This window comes from Peromyscus californicus, unplaced genomic scaffold (assembly GCF_007827085.1).
Source record: "Peromyscus californicus insignis strain IS unplaced genomic scaffold, ASM782708v3 Scaffold_8__1_contigs__length_139910024, whole genome shotgun sequence".
Classification (NCBI taxonomy): Eukaryota; Metazoa; Chordata; class Mammalia; order Rodentia; family Cricetidae; genus Peromyscus; species Peromyscus californicus.
In genome coordinates this window covers 75,475,457-75,490,658 of record NW_026294606.1, presented here as the reverse complement: position 1 = coordinate 75,490,658, position 15,202 = coordinate 75,475,457, and the positions used below count along the sequence as shown (strand labels likewise).

Genomic DNA, 15,202 nt, shown 5'->3' with positions numbered 1-15,202 from the left:
TGTGTACCAAAATAACCAAATTATGATTTTTGCCTATCACATCTCATCTACTCCTGATAAAGTCACTTGCCCTGTAGGCCAGGCTGACCTCCAACAGGCCATCCTTCGGGATCAACCTCCCCAAGTGCTAGAATTACAAGGCTATATTACCATGCTCAGAAATATAGGCTATCTCTTAATCTCTCTGGAGCCAAGTCTGTGACTGTCAGCAAGCTAATGTTTTAAAACTCAGTCTGTCAAATTTCCTCCCATATGTCCAGAACGTGCAGTTCACCAACACTTTTCATTACCAAATTAATTCACTCATGCCTATGAAATGAAATGGACGGGTGCTGGAGAGCGCAGCTTAGCTGATCTTTGCTTGCCTGGTATGCACAAAGCCCCAGGTTTAACCCTCAGCACTGCAGAAAACAACATGTGGTGGCACCTACCTGCAATCCCAGTACTGAGGAGATTGGAAGCAGGGGGAGCGATTCGAGGCTATCCTTGGGTCCATGCTAAGTTTGAGGCTAGCCTGGACTACGACAGAACTGTCTCATTAAATGAGTAAAGAAATAAATGGTCTGATTTATAGGTTGAATGCTGGTAATAGTCATTAGATTTAATACAAACACTGTTGCTCCTTATTTTACTGCAATTTCTTTTTCTTCTAGCCTGGTGTGTGTGTGTGTGTGTGTGTGTGTGTGTGTGTGTGTGTGTGTGTGCGCGTGGAGGCCTGAAGTTCCTGTAGGCTGTCTTCCTCAATCACTTTCCCCTTGACTGATTAGGAAAGAGCCCCCCTCTCTTTTTTAAAATGTACATTTACTCATTATTTATTTGCTAGAGGATGGGCATAGCACACAGTGAAGGTGAGAGCCACTTTGGGTCTCTCTTCCTGCCGTATAGGTAGAGACTTAAGTGCATATCATCAGGCTTGGCTGCAAACTCTTTCACCTGCCGAGCGTCTTGCTGGCCCCAACCTGGCTAGTCTAGCTAGCCAGTTTGCCCCAGGGGATCCCCTGTCTTGCAAGTGTTGTGATGACAAGATGTCAACTCTTTATCCACTGAGATCTCTCCCCAGCCTTTATTTTGTGTATGGGTGTGTGTGTGTGTGTGTGTATACCTGTGGGTTCATGGGTGCACACATATGTGCTGTGTGTGGAGGCCGAAAGTCAACTTCAGCCATTTTCCTTCAGGAACCTTTCACCATGAAGTTCTTGTTGTTGGTTGTTTGTGTTCAGCCATTTGGCCAGTGAACCCAGAGATCTGAGATTCCAAGCAAGCACCTCCACCGTAGGTACTTTTTAAAAAGATACGTCTTTATCTGGAGATAAAGTCTTCATGCTTGTATGACCATCTCTTTACCCACTGAGCTCACTCCCCAGCTCTCTGTTGAAATTCTTTTCTTCTTTCTCCTCTCTTCTCTACTTCCTCCTCACCTTCCTCTCTGTGGTGCGTTCGAGGAGTGTGTTCAAGTTCATGTGCCTTTGTATACACATTCCAAGGCCAGAGCAGGACATCAAGTGACTTTCTCTAATGTTCTCAGCCTTATTTCGTTGAGACCAGGTCTCTGACTAAAACTGACAGTAGCCATTTAGGTTAGGCTGGCCGACCAGTGAACTCAAGAGATCTGCCTTGTGGTGATATTGTGTCCCCCAATATGTTGTGCACCCTAATAAATTTATCTGGGGTCAGAAAACAGAACAGCCACTAGATAGACATAGAGGCCAGAAAATGGTGGCACACACACCTTTAATCCTAGCACTTCGCAGTCAGAGAGCCACCCAGATCTCTGTGAGTTCAAAGCCACACTGGAAATAGCCAGGCATGATGACACATGCCTTTAATCCCAGGAAGTAATGGCAGGAAGCAGAAAGGTATATAAGGCATGAGGACCAGGAACTAGCTGCTTTTAAGCTTTTAGATTTTTAGCAGCAGTTCAGCTGAGATCCTCAGGTGAGGATTAGAGGCTTCCAGTTTGAGGAAATAAGATCAGCTGAGGAATTGGTGAGATGAGATTGACTGTGGCTTGTCCTGTCTCTCTGATCTTTCAGAATTCACCCCAATACCTGCTCCCAAGTTTTTTATTTAATAAGACCTTTTAAGATTCGTGTTACGCCGGGCGGTGGTGGCTCACGCCTTTAATCCCAGCACTCGGGAGGCAGAGGCAGGCGGATCTCTGTGATTTCGAGGCCAGCCTGGTCTACAGAGCGAGATTTAGGAAAGGCGCAAAGCTACACAGAGAAACCCTGTCTCGAAAAACCAAAAAAAAAAAAAAAAAAGATTCGTGTTACATTCTGGGTTGACACACTTCAGTTAACCAGAAGCTAAACTACTGAAACCAAAAGGCAAGGTTAGTACGCTTAGAGACTTTCCCATAACTATGGACTTTGATGGGTTAGGCCTTTGTTTTAGTTTTGGCAGGCGGTGCTATACGCTGAGTTTCACAGCCTGAATGGTACTTCCACCATGGAGTCAGTTGTGCTAAGGTCTCAAGGCCTACTAAGGGCTAAAGCCCTGTTAAATATATATGCCACATTTTCATTTTATTTTGTGTGCATGTACAAGTGCACATGTGTGCAAGTAAGCATGTGTGCAAGTGCATATGGAGACTTGAGGACAAGAAGACAACCTTGGGTGTCATCCCTAAGGAGCTGTTCACTTTATCTTTGAGGCAGGATGTCTCATGACCTCTAAGCTCACCAATTAGGCAAGGCTGGCTGGCCAGCAAGCCAATGTGCTCTGCAGCACTGGGGTTATAAGTGCGTGCCACCAAGTCTGGAGTTTTTAAAAGTGAGTATATGAGCTTTGGATTCAACTCGGGTCCTCCTGTTTGCCAGGCAAGCACTTGACCGGCCGAGCCATCCACCTCCTCAGTCCCTGTATCACAATTTCTTCATCCATCCCTGTGATCGTTTGAATGTAACTGGCCTCCATAATCCCATAATCCCATAATCCCATAAGGAGTGGCACTATTAGCAGGTGTGGCTTTGTCAGAGTGGGGACAGACTTGTTGGAGGAAGTGTCACTGCTGGGGTGGGTTTTTTGAGGTTTCATATACTCAGGATGCCGCCCAGTGTGTGAGTCGACTTCCTATTGCCCGCAAGATGTGGGGACACCTGGCTATTTCTCCAGCACCATGCCTGCCTGCATGCTGCCATGCTCCCTGCCTTGATGGACTGAACCTCTGAACTGTAAGCTGCCCCCTCAACCAAATGTTTTCTTTATAAGAGTTGCCATGGTCATGGTGTCTCCTCACAGCAATAGTAAACCCTACGAAGACAATCCCTGTGGTGGTTAAATGAATTGTCGCTTCACAGGACCAAGAATGGCAAAAGTCTGGGCATGTCTGTAAGAGAGTTTGCGAATTAGTTTGGTGTAGACAGGAAGACCCACCTTATGTGTGAGTACACCGTTCCATAGACTAAGAATAAAAAGGAGAAAGGAAGCTGAACGTCAACATCCAACTCTCTTAGCTTCCTAATTGCATATGCAATGTCACCGACTACCTCCTACTTCCATCACTGTGGATTTCCCACCATGGTGGACTAGATCACCTTGGACATTAAACCACAGCAAACCATCTTCCCTCTGAAGTTGATTCCTGTCAGGTACTTGTTCACAGTGAGGAGAAAAGTAACCCATATGGGCCAGTGAGATGGCTCAGCAAGTAAAGGAGCTTGTGGTCAAGCCTGATGATCTGAGTTTGATTCTGGGACCTACATGATGGAAAGAGACACAACCAACTTCTGTAAATTGTCCTCTGACTTCCACACACTTACCATGACATACAAGCTCTCTCTCACACACACACACATACTTTCACACCCACCCGTACCAGGTACACATACACACAAGGTAAGTAAATTATGTAATAACTTTTTTTAAAGAAAGAAGGAATGGGGGCTTTAATTAGGGAGGGGTAAATTAATATAGAAGAAAAAGGGAAAAACTGTTAAGGTGTCAGAAAAGTCATAAGGAATTGTTATCTATCTACCTAAAATTGCATAGAAGTCTGTATATACATACATAGTTGGGGTGAAATTTTTCCATCGAGGCTGACAATGCCTCTTCCTCCAGAGCCATAAATTATTTAACAAAAGCTCCAAACACCAGGAATGAAAAGCCCCTTTCAGTTGTTAGTCATGCCCAAGAGTCTCATGAAACATTGCGGGCTATTGATGTTCTTCTTGGTTGCCTCCCAGAACTTGAAGGTAAGTCCCCATGCTAAAGACATCACATGCACATTGGCATATGCCTTTAATCCCAGCTCTCGGGAGGCAGAGGCAGGCAGATCTCTGAGTTTGAGACAAGTCTGGTTTACAGAGTGAGTTCCGGGACAGCCAGGGCTGCACAGAGAAATCCTGTCTCGAAAAACAAAACAAAACAAAGACACCATATGCTTCAGACATCAGACCCAGAGGATCTGAGCTTGCTATAACCCGAAATCTTCTTTCCTGAGGACTAGCTTTCATGATATCAAAACATGCCATGCAGGCTTCCATAGGAAAGGAGAAACCAATAATCCTCCCAGCTGTGATGCCATAAATCATAATACTGGCCAGCATTGCATAATAACCCTAAGGGTGCAGTAGTGAAAATGCACTATTGGTGGTAATCAAGAGCTTCCACTTGTATTTAAAGCCTACATGAAGAGAGAAATTGTGCCTGGCTCTGGAAACCTAGCCAACTACTCAGGGTTAATGAACTCATGGATCTTGGAGAACTGATAACCGCCACTTTACTAAGCCAGCATAATCCCTAACTACACTCTAAATACATGTCCTTATACCCATAGGTAAGCGTAGCTCTCAGACCTTGATCAGGAAACTTCTCTTTGCAATATGTGGAGACCATTATAGGAAACCGCAAGTGATAAAAATGCAGAGAACAAGTGACCAGGTACTGTCTAGCTCCAACTGGTAGATCTGCAGCATAGCTCCTGCACCTAAGGCCCTTGCAGAAGAAGGGGTAGAAAGACTGTAAGAGCCAGAGGATGTTTGCTGTGAGATTTTATCTCCTAGAGACATCAGAGAAGCCTCACTGCTGTGGAATAATCCTCTTGTACACTGTAAAGATTTGTCACTTGAATTGGTTTAATAAAATACTGATTGGCCAATAGCCAGGCAGGAAGTATAAGCAGGGTGACAAAACAAAGGATGATGGGAAGGAGAAGGGTGGAGTCAGGAGTTGCCAGCCAGATGCAGAGGGAGCAGGAAGAATGTGCCATGCTAATAAAGGTACCGCCATGTGTCAGAGCGTAAATAAGGAATATGGGTTAACTTAAAATGTAAGAGTTAGCTAGAATCAAGCCTGTGCTATCGACTGAGCATTTATAATTCTCTGAGTGGTTATTTGGGAATTGGCCAGCAGGATAGAAACATCTCTTTGCACCTCACCAATGAAGTTTCATCAACATGGCTGACTAAACAAAACCTGAAAAAGGACACCAATAGATATGATAACATGGAAAGGGAAATCTCATCTGGCCTCCCTCAACCTTTGACAAAGAACTATAGGCAACTAGCAGGAGAAATAGTCTTCCCCAAGGAAGAGCCCTCAAATTGGCTATCCAATACCAAATGGTCAGCTTTGAAATCATATACATACAAATACATTATAGAGGTTGTATTTGCATATTTTGACATATATATATATATATATAACACACATATATGTAATAATTTAAGAAATAGAAGGGGTTGGAGATTTAGCTCAGTGGTAGAGCACTTACCTAGCAAGTGTAAGGCCCTGGTTTCAATCCTCAGCTCCGGAAAATAAAATAAAGTAAAGGTGTGTAAAAAAAAAAAAGAAAGAAATAGAGGCCATGATTTGAGGAAGAACAAGTGGGGGATACATGGAAAGAGCTAGAGGAAGGAAAGGGAAGGGGGAATGAAAAATTATATATATATTATAATATATAATTGCATTTTTTTTTTTTTGGTTTTTCGAGACAGGGTTTCTCTGTGTAGCTTTGTGCCTGTCCTGGAACTTACTTGGTAGCCCAGGCTGGCCTCGAACTCACAGAGATCCGCCTGGCTCTGCCTCCCGAGTGCTGGGATTAAATGCGTGCGCCGCCGCCACCACCACCCGGCTTAATTACATATTTTTAAATTACAAAAATTCTATATATATGAAGGCAGACAGGAGAGATACGGTGGTTAAGTGCACATACTGCTTTCTAGAGGACTGGAGTACAGTTCTCAGCATTCATGCTGCGCAACTCACAAGTGCCTGTAACTCCAGCTCCAGGGACATGTGAAATGTCTGGTCTCAGCAGGCACCTGCACTTATGGGCACATACCCACAAACAGACATACACTCATGAACATAATGTTTTAAAAATTGAGGGGAATAAAAGGAAACAGAAAAGTAACGAATACAAGTCTTCTCGATGAACACCTGTGAGGGGTCTGTATCTCAGCTATTGAAAACAGAAGAGCAATAAACACAGATGTGCATGTATCTCTGTGGTATGCAAACATACAGTCCTTTGGGCATATATCAGGAAGTGATGTAGCTAAATCATATGGTAGCTCTATTTTTAGTCTTTTGAGGAACTTCCATGGTGGTTTTCATCATGACTGTACCAGTTCACATTTCTTGTACCAGTGTACAAGGATTCATCATTCCACAGGTCTTTGCCAACATTTGTTGTCTTTTTTAATTTTTTTTTAAGGTAGGGTTTCTCTTTGTAGCCCTGGCTGTCCTGAAACTCATTCTGTAGACCAGGCTGGCTTTGAACTCACAGAGATTTGCCTGCCTCTGCCTCCCAAGTGCTGGGATTAAAGGTGTGTGCCACTACGTTCCACTATTGTTCTCTTGATACAGCCATCCTTCCTGGGGTGAGACAGAATCTCAGTGTAGTTTCAATTCATTTGAATTTCCCAGATTACTAAAGTTGTTGGATGTTTTTTCAAATATTTACTGGCTAAACTGTGCTTTTTCCTCTGAGGATTGCCTATTAAATTCATCAGTACATTTTTTAAGTTAATAATTTAAATTTTTTTGTATTTCCTTGTGCATCCTAAATATTAATCCCACATTGGATATATAGTTAGCAAAGATTTTCTCTTCTTTAATAGGCTGACTCTTCACAACAATAGGCTAATTGTTGCCTTTACCCTGGAAAATATTTTCATTTCATGCAATCTTATCCATTCTTGGGATTACCTCCTGTGCTACTGGGGTCTTTTTCTTCTGTATTGTCCTTGTCTATTTCTGTAGGTTTAGTTGTCGGTGGTTTTTGTTTTTGTTTTTGTTTGGTTTTTGACAGGGTCATGGGTCTCTGATTGACCTCAAACTTTCTATGTAGTCAGAAATGGCCTTGGATTACTGATCCTCCTACCTCTGCTCTCTAAATGCTAGATTACAGGTGTGTGCTGCCTTGCCCAGGTTTATATAGATTGGTCATTGACCTAGGGCTTTACACATGCTAGGCAAGCACCTTACCAACTGAGCCACATTTTCACTCCGTTCTTAGACCATGAAGTGTTTTCTTCTAGCACTTGCAAGGTTTCAGGTCTTATATTAAATGTCTTTGATCTATTTTGAGTTTATTTCATGCAAGGTGAGAGATATGGCCCTAATTTCATCCTCATTTTGCATCTAGTATTCCTAACACCGGTTGTTGAAGTGGCTGTCTTTCCCACCAGTGTCTGTTCTTAACATCTGGGTCAAAAGTTTATGTCGCTGTGTAGGTTCATTTCTGGATCTTCTACTATTGGCCTTTATGTCTATTTTTGTGCTGGAACCATGCTGGGTTTGTTTCTAGAACTCTACAGTATGGTTTGAGACCATGTATCATGAATCATTCTTTCTTCAAAGAGTCATTTTGGCTATCCAGACCCTTGTTTTCACATATGAATTTTAAAATGCTTTTTTTCTAGTTCTCTGAGGAGTGACATTTCTGACTATTCATGTTAATTGTCAACTTGACATAATCTAGACCATCTGGGAGACAAGCCTGTGGACACACTTCTGAAGGGATTTCTAGATTGAGTTTAGTCTCTGAGGGACTTTGAGATGACTCAGCAATTAAGAACATATATTGCTCTTCCAGAAGACCCGAATTTGGTTCCCAGCACCCATGTCACGTGCCTCACAACTGCTTGTAACTCCAGCTCCAGGGCATCTACCTCTCTCTTCTGGCTTCCTCTGATACTGTACTTATGTGCACAGACTCATATTCACAAGCACAAATCCACACTCACATAGACATGTAGTAATTTAAAGTAAGTATCATAATAAAAAGAAGGGTAAACTTCTGAGGATGTCTATGGTGGATTATCTGATTAGACAAACTGATGTAGGGAGACTCACATTAACTGTAGGTGGGATCACTCCTTGAGCAGAGATCATGGACTGTATAAAACGGAAACAATGCTAACTCTTACTGCTTTCTGTTTCTTCAGTATGGATATGGTGTGATCAGCTGCCTCAAGCACTTGACTCTGTGGCTTCCTCTCCAAGATGAACTGTGAGGCAAAACAAATCCTTTGCCCTTAAGTTGCTTTTGTCAGGGTATTTTGTGTGTGTGTGTGTGTGTGTGTGTGTGTGTGTGTGTGTGTGTGTGTGTGTGTGTGTGTGTTTGAGACAGGGTTTCTCTGTGTAACAGCCGTGGCTGTCCTAGAACTCACTCTGTCGACCAGGCTGGCCTCGAACTCACAGAGATCCATGTACCTCTGCCTCCTGAGTGCTGGGATTAAAGGTGGCACTACCATACCTGGCCCTGTCAGGGTATTTTTAATCACAGCACCAGGAGAAGTAATTAAGACAGTATTAGAATTTTGATGGAGATTTTATTAAATCTACAGATAGATTCCTTACTGTAGTATATTCCTTTTATAAATTCAGAACTTCTGCATTTATTACTCATTTCTGTTTTTTTTTTATTTTTTTATTATTTTTTTTTGTTTTTCGAGACAGGGTTTCTCTGTGTAGCTTTGTGCCTGTCCTGGAACTCACTTGGTAGCCCAGGCTGGCCTCGTACTCACAGAGATCCGCCTGGCTCTGCCTCCCGAGTGCTGGGATTAAAGGCGTGCACCACCACCGCCTGGCTCATTTCTGTTATTTTAACATGTATTTGTTTGTTTGTTTGGTGTGTGTGTGTGTGTAGGTCAGAAGATAAATTCCAGGTGACCACCTCATTGGTTCCAGTTACTTGGATCTAGTTAAACTTTTTATTTTTCATTTAACTGTTTTTATATGTATGGGTGTTTTGCCTGCATGTGTGTCTGTGTGTACTATGCATGCCTTGTGCTCACCAAAGTCAGAAGAGGGCAGTGAAATCCTTGGAACTGAATTACAGACAGCTGTGAAATGCTATGTGGGTGCTGGGAATTGAACTCATCAGCAAGTGCTCTTAACTGCTGAGCCATCTCTCCAGTCTCTCTACATAGTTTTTAAATTCAGTCAGCCTGTCTGTGTTTGTTTGTTGGTTTTTTTTTTTAAATTGGTGACTTGAGACCTTTACATTGAAGGTTATTGTTGAGAGGTGCTTATTAATTTTAATGTTAGTTGATCTGGTGGATTGAATTATTGTTGTCATTCTCTTTATTACTTATTGGTATTGGAAGGTTTTCCATTTTGGACATGTGGTATCCCTTCATAGCTGTCCTTTGTTCTTCGATCTCTCTCATGAAATTTGTCTTTTCTTGTGTTCTTGTGCATGAGACTCTTTCTACCTCTTCTGTATGTAGTTTTCCTTTAAGAGTCTATTGCAGTGTTGGCTTGGTGAATATGAATTGGTTTTGTTTGAGCTTGTCTTGAAACGCCCTAATTTATCTATCAATTTTGCAAGACAGCTTTGCTAGGTGTAGCAATCTTGGTTGGCAGCCATTCACTTTCAGGGCTTGGAATATAACCTTTCATGTTTTCCATTCTTTAGGTTGTTAATGAGAAATCTCCTGTTAATTTGGTATGCCCATTTTCGTAGGTGAGTAGATGATTTTCTGTCACAGCTTTTTGTATAGTTTGCTTTGTATTTTTGACAGCTTGGTTATAACATATTGTGAGGAGGTTCTTTTTTGTGTTCATATGTCCATTCCTTTCCCTAGATTTGGGATATTTTCAACTAAAATTTCATTGAATACATTCTCTATACCTTTGGCATGTATCTCAATACTTCCTTTTATCCTGTAAATTCTCATGGTTGTATTCCAGAATTCTCGGATGTTGTGGTCATGCTCATTTTTTTCTCTTTTTTGGTATTTGCATGTGTTTAGTATTTTCTTGACCTTCTCTTCCATTTCTAACATCCCTCACCCCTACAGTCCATTGTGCTTTTCATTTGGAAGGTTTCTATTTTTTCCCCCGTAAATCTCAATTTGCTTACTAACATTCAATTTTCATACTAACATTGCTGATATTCTCCTTCATTTTGAATGTTGCTGACTTTTCTCTCCAGGGGTGAGGTTGAAGTCACCTGCTTGGTGTATCATCTTTGAGGTCATTGATCATTCTATTAACAAACTTGAGAAGTTTTTAGCTGATAGCTGGCCTATTTTAGTATTCAGTCGTTGAGGAGTTATTATCTTTTTGAAGAACCACACAGCCCAGCTTTTTCATGTTTCTTGTGTTTCTGTGTGGTAATTTGCTCATCTTGGCTTGGTATCTTTCCCATTGTTTTAAAATTTATTTACTTATTTATTTATTGACAGACTCTCACTAGGTTTCCCTGGTTGTCCTAGAACTATCTCTATAGACCAGGCTGGCCTTGAACTCTCAAAGATTTTCTTTCCCTAACTCCTGAGTGCTGGGATTAAAAGGATACACCACCACCATTCCCTGTCTAAGCTTCCAATTTGCTAATACTTAAAAAAAGGTTTATTTTATATGCATGAGTGTTTGCCTTCATGTATGTACATGTCCTGTGGTGACTGAGGAGGCCAGAAGAGGACATTAGATGCCCTGGAGCCGTACTTGTAGATGGTTGTGAACTGCCATGTGGGTTCTGGGAGCAGAACTTAGGTTTTCTGCAAGAGCAGTCAGAGCTTTTAACTGATGAACCATTTCTCTAGCCTCCTAGCTTCTAATTTCTATATACTGTGTTGATGTGGTAGTGAGTGTGTACAGAGGCCAGAAAACTGGAAAGGACCCATTTCGGAGGGAACAAAAGTGGCTTTAAGTATTGGGGGATGGGTAGGTGGTAAGCATGGGGGTAGGTGGTAGAAGCATGGGGGTAGGTGTAGAAGCAGGGTCGGGGGGTAGGTGGTAGAAGCATGGGGTAGTAGAACACGTCTGATACGAAACTGAAGGAAGTCATACTGGGGTGGGAAGGATTAAGTAAGGATGAGGGGTGAGGTCAAGAAGAAAGGGGTATGGAGACAGAGAGTCAATCCAAACCAGGGATACATGAAAAATCCTTAAGGAAACTTGTTATTTTGTAAACCAATTAAGAACAATAAAATCAGGGTTTGGGGAGGTGGCTTAGTGGGTAAAGCACCTGCCATATGAGCATGAGGACCCGACTTTGAATCCCCAGCACCCAAGTAAAAGCTGGATGTGGTGGCATGCATCAATAATCCCGGCCACTGGTATGTTTACGTGTGAGAAGCCCTGGAGATGGTTGGCCAGACAGCCAGTAGGAGCGATAGGCTCCAGGTTCAGTGATAAACTCAGTCTCAAAAAGAAGACAGAGACCAACTGAGGAAGATACCGACTTTCTGGATTCCGTACACACACACACACACACACACACACACACACACACACACACACACACACGTATGTGTACATGCACATATACACGTACCCACACAGACATGTGAAGGCTGTAGGCTTGTTATACAGGCATGGCTCCTTATCCCTTTTCACCAGCCACCTGTTTTGCTTAGGGCGGTTTCTAAAATTTGGCTGAGTACTGTTGTGACTCCTATGAATTGTGATTCTTGCGGACCCCAGGACAGGACTGAAAATAGGGGTTTGTAAATAATGTTTAAATTTGGGCAACTCTTTTCATAGCCTAGTATATCAAAATAATTTAGTACTTCTGGTGATATGACAGCTTGAAATAAAAGACCTTGTGAGACACTTGCAGAGCAAATGGCAAGAAACGAGGAAAGCAAAACAATTTTGCACAACTTAGAGAAAAAATATGCACAATACTTAAAAAATAGGAAGATATATGTAAAGGAGGGTGAGAAAAGAAATTAGAAGAGGAAAGTACTAAAATTATTTGCTTATTTAAAATTTTACTTATTTATATATATATGTGTGCATGTATGTTTGTGAGATGTATGTATCTATGGCTGGGCTCATTGCCACGGAGTAGTGTGGTCTGTCAGGAGATAAATTACAGGAGTCTGTTCTGGCCTTCCACCATTCTGCTTTTGGGGTTTGAAATGAGAAAACGCCTTTTATCTGCTGATATCTATCTTTTATATGGCCATTTGACAGCCATAAAATTGTGTACTTTAAATTTTAGCCTACTTCCATCTCTTTCTCCTTCATTCTCTCTCTTAGACATCTCCCTTTGTAGTTCGGACTGTTTCAGTTCAACGTCAGCCTCCCGAGTGCTGGGTTCACAAGGCCTGCAGCCAGTCTTCTTTGAACTTTTTTTTTTTTTCCTTCCGTGATAGGGTTTCGAATTCGCTCTGTAGACTAACCAGGCCGGCCTGGACTCACAGAGATCCTGCCTCTGTCTCCCCAGTGCTCAGATTAAAGGCATTCGCCACCACTGCCCAGCTTTCTTTAAATTCTTAAGTCTACAAACTATCCTTAATGCAATATCAAGCACACTGCTTGATGCACGCCCAAGAATTGATACTGTTTCCTAAGTTTTAAAGGAATTGGAGCCTAATTTAAGAAGGCAAAGTCTTAGTCACATCTCTCACAAGAAAGGCAAGATTCAGAGTTTCTGTTTTTAATCCTGATCTGATTGGATGTCTTTGATTTACTGACATTTTCTAATTAAGTTCAGCCAATTTTCAAAGTCTTCTCATAGAAATAATTCCGCTGCCTAGATCACCCTGTGGCGCCATCTTCCGGGGTCTAGAGTAGACTCTAGATGTAAAACTATGGTCTGTCTTGATTCTCCAAGTTCCAGAGTTTTGGGAGGCTCCTTAGACGCATGCGCAACCTAGCTTGGAAGAAACTACAACTCCCAGAAAGCAATGCCACGGGGGTTGGGGGTGGGGGGAAAGTCCCCTTGTCATGGGGGAAATGAGTCTCGCGAGAAAGTGAGGTTCTGGCGGCTGTGCGTCCCGGGTGGAGGGGGGCGGGGAGAGTAAGGAGGAAGAGGAGGAGGTGCAGTCCCACAATACCCGGCGGAGGGCGGGTGGGTGGTTAGTGTCTGGGCTGTGCGGCGCTCCGGTCCCCGGCGGACCCTGCTGCCTCTGTTTCTTGAACGCGAGAGGAAGCGATGCGGAGGGGTGGAAAATGGCAGAGCTGCAGATGTTACTAGAGGAGGAGATCCCGTCTGGCAAGAGGGCGCTGATAGAGAGTTACCAGAACCTGACCCGGGTGGCGGACTACTGTGAAAACAACTACATACAGGTGAGGAGCGCGGGCGGCCGGCGGGGGCGGCCGGGGCGACGGGCAGGCTGGGCGCGGTGGGAGCTGCCCTCCTCCGCCACCCTCCGCCCCGGCCCGAGCGGCCGCCGCGATACAGGAAGTGGCCGCCGCGAGAAAATGGGCGAGGAGCAGGGCCGCCGCTGGCGCCGCCGGCCCCGACGCCGCTTCCAGTATGCCCAGCCGGGCGTGCTCCCGGCAGCTTGCCCCGGCCCCGCCGTGCTCACCGCAGCCTGCCCCGGCCCCGCCGTGCTCACCGCAGCTTGCCCCGGCCCGGCTGTGCTCATCGCAGTCTGCCCCGGCCCCGCCGTGCTCACTGCAGCTTGCCCCGGCCCGGCTGTGCTCACCGCAGCCTGCCCCGGCCCCGCCGTGCTCACTGCAGCTTGCCCCGGCCCGGCTGTGCTCATCGCAGTCTGCCCGGACCGCCGATCCCCAAAGCCTTCCCTGGCGGAGCTCTGCTTCCCGCAGTCTGCCCAGCCCAACTGTGCTCCCCATCGCCTACCCTAGCTGGGGTCTGCGCCTAGACCCCGCAACTTTCCCTGCCCGGGCTCTATTTCCTGCAGCTTCCCTTGGCCGGGTCGTACTCCCCGCAACCTCTCCTAGCGGAGTCGTGCGCCCCACGGCCTCTCCTGTCCCGGTCGTGCTCCCTGCAGTCTCCCCTGCCCGGGCTCTGCTATCCGCAGTCTCCCTCTTGGCCGGGCTCTACTCCACGCTGCCTCTTTTGGCCAAGGTTCGTCCCAAGACCCCTCAGCCTCCCCTGGCCAGGGTCGGTCCGGAGACCCCCACAGCCACTCTTCCCCTGTCCGAGGTCCCGGAGATCCCGCATTCTCCCTTGGTTGCCTTGGTCCCCCACAACTCTCTGTCGCCCCTCTGCCGAATGTGATGACTCTAGTACCGAGACAGCTGCAGGAGGAATGGGCAGGGAAGAGGTGCTGGGAAAGGAAAAGCGGGATGTGTGTCGTTAGAGGGTGGGGTAGGGGTGATTATGTCAATTCATGCTAGAGGGTGTGCCTTTTATTTATTTAAAAAAAATGTCACGAGTCACATTTATACAGACCTCCCAATCAGGTGCAGGGAGTGACTACTGAGGGTTTGATAGATTTCATCTAAAAAAATCTTTTAATTGAAGGTTTGGAAATCGCATGCTTGACGGTTTTCAAGTCGGGTTTTTCCTCCTCATCATATTTACTTCCGCTTTAGGATAATGTATACTCGTTATTATAAAGTACGAATGATTCATAGGGGAATTCATTGGGAAAATGTCTTAAATACTTATCTTCCTCCAAGTGTTCTTGGATTGTTGCCTTTGAACTCAGTAGTGTCATAGTGGTTGCTTAGTTTCTGAGATTTCTTTCTAACCCGTTAATGTATAGGAGAATATGAATAAAATAGATTAGCAAACATTATTTAGTCTTTAAATCGCAATGGGAAATTACTTATTTATCAAGAAGTTTTTGGCATTTTGACTATGACAGATGCATGCTTGTGTTTCTTAGTGATTGTAAGTGAATTGTATGCAGTAGTTTGGTTTGTGTATCGTGATTGTGTAAAAACTAACAGTTTGCACTAGGTGCAAATAAAGTAGTAGATTTCTTTGTATCAGATAAGGAGTATAGAAATTCACTTCTGGTTGATAAGGCATGACCAGAGCGGTCTTTGAGAAGTAGGGTTAGAGTACTTCAGACTTGCAGTGTGGAAACGTGCCTTCAAC

At 44.2% G+C, this 15,202-nt stretch overlaps 1 protein-coding gene across 5 annotated transcripts in view; it reads left to right on the top strand.

Annotated features, from left to right (window-relative positions):
- The first annotated feature begins 13,234 nt into the window (after positions 1-13,234).
- The window catches only part of Abi1 (abl interactor 1), an 85,713-nt gene continuing 83,745 nt past the window's right edge, over positions 13,235-15,202 (top strand). For 2 of the 5 annotated variants that reach the window (XM_052728904.1, XM_052728902.1), the window contains exon 1: positions 13,248-13,476. In XM_052728904.1, the coding sequence (XP_052584864.1) occupies positions 13,360-13,476 (117 nt within the window). In that variant the 5' untranslated portion in view covers positions 13,248-13,359. Of the gene's footprint in view, positions 13,477-15,202 lie in introns of all 5 variants that reach the window. The other 3 variants (XM_052728905.1, XM_052728906.1, XM_052728903.1) reach the window with 3 other exon arrangements.